This window comes from Amphiura filiformis, chromosome 8 (genome assembly GCF_039555335.1).
Source record: "Amphiura filiformis chromosome 8, Afil_fr2py, whole genome shotgun sequence".
In the NCBI taxonomy this organism is placed as follows: domain Eukaryota; kingdom Metazoa; phylum Echinodermata; class Ophiuroidea; order Amphilepidida; family Amphiuridae; genus Amphiura; species Amphiura filiformis.
The window spans coordinates 64,214,780-64,221,022 of NC_092635.1; the positions used below are offsets into that span (position 1 = coordinate 64,214,780).

General features: G+C 38.7%; 1 protein-coding gene across 1 annotated transcript; it reads left to right on the top strand.

Moving 5' to 3' along the window:
* The first annotated feature begins 3,459 nt into the window (after positions 1-3,459).
* LOC140158408 (trace amine-associated receptor 9-like) lies at positions 3,460-4,524 on the top strand. Its single transcript, XM_072181500.1, has one exon. It carries the CDS (start codon positions 3,460-3,462, stop codon positions 4,522-4,524), a length of 1,065 nt encoding a protein of 354 aa, XP_072037601.1.
* Positions 4,525-6,243: the final 1,719 nt, after the last annotated feature.

A 6,243-nucleotide genomic window follows, 5' to 3' on the forward strand; every position in this document is an offset into this window, starting at 1 on the left:
CAAACTGACCTTACATCACAGCTCATCACTGTACAAAATGGTCAAACAAATGGCAAATGAGTTTCAATACTTCCAAATGCTTAGAGTCACCACAAAGCGTCATCCAATTGTGTGTACTTATTGTGTGGGAAATGAAATTCTTGAATGTGTGACACATCATGTATACTTAGACGTCGAAATATCTCACAATTTAAAATGGTCGCTGCATATAAACAATATTGTCGCCAAGGCGAACATGGCCCAATGGTACGTAGTAATTTACATCGTTGTCCCAAGTCCATCAAACAACAAATCTAGATGGCTCTTGTTCGCCCTCATTTAGAATTTGCCTGCGCTGTATGGTATCCATATACAACATCTGATATAAAAAATAAAAAAATGGTGCAGCGCAGAGCAGCTAGGTTTGTGATTAATAGCTATAACAGAACCGAAGGTACCGTAACTAGCATTTTAAATGATTTAAATTGGCCCACATTACAAGAACGCCGAAAAATATCCGTCTTACAACTACATGTATGTATAAAATTCAATCAGAAGATATAGCAATTCGAATTCCTGATTGTATTCACAGGCAAACCGTCACAAGTACTAGACAATATCATCATCTGAAGTTCCGGTCCATGAGAGTATCGTCAAATGTGTACAAATACAGTTTCTTTCCACGTACCATATCGAGTGGAATAACCTCCCATCATCTGTTAGGCCCTGGTGCTCAATCTCGCCGATTAACTCTGCGTCGTCTCGGAGCATTTCGATGGCTCTCCTGCGGCTTGCAGTTTCAAGCCGCAGTACGCCGACGAATTAATATAGTGTAGCCATATCCCTGGTTGCGAAATCGCGAGCAGTTATGGGCATCGAGTTCGCAACATCTTGCAATCTTCTTGTTCTGCGGTTTGTCATTCATTACTCAAAACCTTTATATTAATGTTTATTGTAGTACCTACTTGAGTTTACTCACCGTGAGCAATTTGCGGATCAGTCGATATAATCCGGCAAAGAATCAACGCACTCAATGACACTAATTTGTAAGGGTATCGTTGTCAAGTGTTATAAGCCGGTTACGAGAAATGCAGGAGTTGGGCCGATCAAGCCGATGAACGTGTGACTGAACATGGCTTTTCATCGAGCAGACACACATTTTGTTAGTGCATATCGCAACAGTATTTTATTTCTCATCATATGTGCATCGGCGTGGGTCTGCGGCTTAGGTTCCGGGCACGCAGAAGAGTTAATCAGCGAGATTGAGCACCCAGGCCTTAGAGTCTTGTAGCATTCATAACTGCATTATTATGTAACAATGTAATGTAACGTAATGTTTAATCTGTATTCACGTATAAATATTTGTGTTTTCATCGTAGGCCATTTTTCTTCTTAATAAAATGTCGCTTTTGCGATTTTATTGAGTATTTGCTTAGATTTAGATAGATTTAGAATGATCAATGCAATTTTTGCCACAACTCAGTGCTCACTACCATTCGCAAGATGCTGTGAACTACCAAATCGCAACAGTTTAAAATAGTTGCTAACCTTTAATGTCAAGTCTGTATATTGCTGGTAAGAAAATGCTGTATGACCTGTATGTCGTTTTATCATGCGGAGTATTGACCTGTACATGTCTATTTTGTTTCCTCTTGTGATCATGATTGAAATTATATATGTGTAACCGTCCACCACGAAACGCTCGTAAAGTCGGCCTCCGGTCAATTTTGTTTTATTTCGTGTTTAGAAAATATATATCATGAGCTTTAAATTGATATATCATTTGACTTCAAAAGATATCCAGCTGAGTTATGGTTTGTTGAACGTTGAACCTTCAGCAATAGGTAACTTATTTCAGTGCTACGTATGTCTTTTTTCCACATTGCTGGTAATAAATATCAAATAGTCATAATTGGCGGTCACTTCAAATCATCCCCAAGTCAACAAGGTTCAGGAATGTCCTCTCATTGTTAATTGTTGGTTATCCCTCCACTTGAAACAGGATTCAGCCAAAGCAAACAGAGATTAGAGCTATTTACCAATTCTATACATAGGAGGCTATAGGAAGAATCTTATTATCCTCTTCAACAATAGGATTAATGATTGGTTTAAAAGGTGTTTGATGACTGCCACTAGCAAAATGAGAAACATGTCGCACCACTTTCAGGTACATGAATACAACCTGTATGCTCATTTTGCAATGTAATTTGCCGACTTAACGAGCGGTTTGTGGTGGACGGTCACATATGTAGACAAGAGAAACATCCTCATCATGGAAAGACACTGTAATTACATAAATGGTTGATTGGATCGGCTATAACCATGATAACAATAGCAAATAGAATTATTTTTTTACAATTAGATTGTCAATGAATTTCTATGCTTATTTTAATGAAATGGTAAACAAAGAATAAAATCGTTATGTTGAGTCTCGTATGCTTTGACAGTCTTTACTATATACATAAAAAGTTGAGAAAGAAAATGGGAGAGACATTGTCAAAGACTACTCGCGAAGTTTTTAACGTGACCATAGTATCCGAATTTTCAAAATACATTTTTACCAATTCCGTGATGGTGTATTACAGCTTATTACAGGAATGGCGTACCATTTTCTAAAATTGCGCCAACAAATCAGCCAATTTAACCCCCTGGACACTGCTAGTCATCTAACAGCATTTCTGATTGGTTGATAACTTTAAATGCTCATTTCACTTGCCAATTATGACTAGGCTTTAAACTACTTATGGTCAAACTTGCATTTACAGATGATCTTATTAATGCCCTCCTTGATTGGTTCAAAATTGGACACAATATTCGTTTTGGCCAATCGGCAGGTAGTTCTGATGGAGTTAACTTTCAAGATTGTTTTTTATGATCGTTCCAAGTTAATCTAATTAAGTTTAGTAAATGTAATTTACCATGTTACTTTAATATTATAAATCACGTGATTTTTGTTCATCTTCAAAAATATTCTAATATTGTAGAAGTAATTATTAAATTGAATTACCATTATGGTCAGATCTGCGTCAAAGGCAAGTGTCTACGCTATGATCTATCATCATCTTTGAGACGCAGTTCTGTAACCTCAATAATGCTTGAACACTCAACATGGCCTTTGCATATATTGAGTACGAAACCTCATATACAGATATATGTCACAATTTGAGGTCAACCTTTGAGCTGTGAAAGTTATTGAACTATGCCTCTGGAAATGAGGCCATTTGGCTCATGATGTTACTTATATTTTACTATTTTTTTTTAAATCCACAAGGCGACAGGGACACAAATCACCTACTCACTTCAGTATGTAGAGTGTCAGTAGAGAAGTAAACTGGACTGAGATTCTTGGTAACAATATCAAGTTCATCAATTCTTGGTAACAATAACAAGTTCACATTGTTATTGTAACAAGTTATTATAACAAGTTCACATTGTGGCTCATCTAATCATCACTTCTTGTCAGAAAGGCTAACAATTAACATGGTTTTGGAAGGAGAAAACTGGACGAATACATCTAATATTGGACATGACCAACATGACCAAGTCGACATGACATATCAGACTCTACTGATCTGCAAAGCAGTTGCAGTAAGTTTTACAGCAATCCTTGGCATTGTTATCAACATAACATGCTTAATTGTTCTCCGTCGAATGCGTGAGATGAATCCGGTTACACGCGTATTCATGACATCAATGACAGTAGCAGATCTTGGCACGGTTGTCTTCATCGCTTCCCCTGTTATACCATCTACTATACTCGACAGATGGCCTTTCGGTGACGCTTTCTGTACTTTATGCAGTATGTTCAACGTCAACTTCTTCTTCGCCTCATTTATGTGTTTACTTAACGTTAACTTGGAGCGATTTTTGGCGGTAAGTTACCCGTTTGCTTATCCGCTTCTTGTGACCGTCAACAGAGCAAGGATGACTGCTGTCGCGTTATGGTTCTGTTCCATTGCCTTTTCAGTATTTTGTAGTTACATGCCCGGACGTGAGATTTATTTCTCAAAGACAATGCATACTTGCCTCACTGGTCCTCTCAATCATGATGAAACCGACATTTTTGGAACAGCTGCGTTTTTGTTATTTGTCATTATACCGTTTGTTACAACGTTGTGTTTGTTCTTACGTTTATACCTAGTAGCGCGATATCATGCGAGGCAAATTGCAGCGCAACAAACTGGTCACAATACGGAATCACGAAAAGCAAAAGCTGAACGGAAAACATTTATGACATTCTTTATCATGACCATGGTCTTATCGATTGGATATACACCCCTTGTTGCAAGCACTGTCTATGAAAATATTACCAGGATTTCTTTTCCAGCTTACTTAGTATATTTGGCTGAAATTATGGGATTTGCAAATTGTTTTATGAACGCAATAATTTACTACTTTAGAAATTCAAAATTTCGTCGAGAAGCGCGCAAAGTTTTGGGAGTACTGATTCCATTGCTGAATGCAGGAAACGAGATTGAGAGTTTGACGGTGGGTTCGTCAGGAGGTTCTACAGCTTCGAGTACACAGACTGTAAGGCACAGGTAACTATTGAATTATTGATAAATTCTGTTCATTGAAATCCAAGGGAAAGTATTTCATTTTTAATTCATGGAGGATGTGATAGAGAAGGCATTTTGAAGTGTCATCGTAGCCATTTGCGCTTCAGCGACATAAAGTAATATTTACCGTCTATTTATTCTGCTCCGTCTATCTATTAACTATTCTAAAGAAAGCTAAAGAAATTTCGTGAGAGAAATGTGTTTTTCGTATTGTAGCACTGATTATGACACTATATTTATGTCAGGAAGCCACAGTAAGAACAAGGTGTGGAGACAGTGACTGGTTCACAATAATGGCCAAGTGCGTTAGAGATATAATGTATCCGGTTGTCACCGTACCATGCCATACCTTTGACATATAATGCCATGAATGCGGGGTTGTGGTAACATTATGATATACAGGACAAAATCAACATAGAGGTCGTCAGATAGCTAAGTTTAGATGTGCTGATGATAAACCCTGATTGCTAGACCAGCAGCAGAATTCCAAGACCTTATTGACAGAGTCGAACCTTAATGCCAGTGAGAAATGTAATATACTGTACCTCATTGTTAAGCTGATGTGGGACACGGTGGCGGCAGAGCGGGCTCCGAAGGTTGCGGGTTCAAACCCCGGTGACATCATCGTGTTGTGTCCTTGAGTAAGGCACTTTATCTCGATTACTCCTCTCCACCCAGGTGTATAAATGGGTACCGACATTCTTACATGCTTGGAAGGTAACGGACTCATGGACTCCGGCTGTGGACGAGGTGTGCCGATCCCCCACAGCAACATTTCACGGCGGAGTCTGGCCGATCTTTTCTTTTTGAAGCTGATGTAGAGAATATTGAGATGGGCAACACTTCTAACTAATCTGGACTCGGTGATTGTCAAAGAAGATGGAAGCTATCAAGAAATCAGGCGGCGTCTTGCCATGGTCATAACACCTGCCGTTACCTTTACTGACATCTGGAAAGATAGAGAGCTACCGAAATCCATGTCAGGAATGCTCTTGTTTTTAACAATAATTGTCGTGTCGTACATTATGTGGATCAGAAACATATTGGCATGTGAGAAAAATTGCAGTGATTAGATCATACTAGATGTATAAAATTTAAACGAGCAAATGTCAGAGGCGGATTTCCCTCTCTAATGTTTGCAGACCGGCGCCACACCCCTAATTTTTGTAGAGCGGCGCCTGGCTTTGTGTGGGCACCGAGCCGCGGCGGCGGTGGCTCGGCGCCCATGGCGCACCCTATTGAAAATTCCTGGATCCGCCCCTGAATGTCGCTGATTTTACTTTGTAAAAACAATCCGAATGTATCATTTTTGTGACACACCCTATATCATTTTATCATGCCGGGTATTGACATGTCAATCATATCTATTGTGTTTCTTTTTGTGATCATGATTGAATTTATGTATATTTTATTTATTTATGTGTGGACAAGAGAACCATCCTCGTCATAGAAAGACGCTATGATTTACATAAATCGTTGATTGGATTGGTTACAACCATGATAACAATTATAGAATTAAATTAGTTTTCTTTTAATTTACAATTTTAATTTTAATTGGCAATATAAGCATTGCCAATCAAAGTCTATGCTTATAAATGAAATGGTAAAAGAAAGAATATCAGTTAGGCGAGGCTCGTACATTGACCAGTGGCGTAACTAGGGTTGGTAGCGCCCGGGGCAAGAAACAAAATTGGCGCCTCTACCA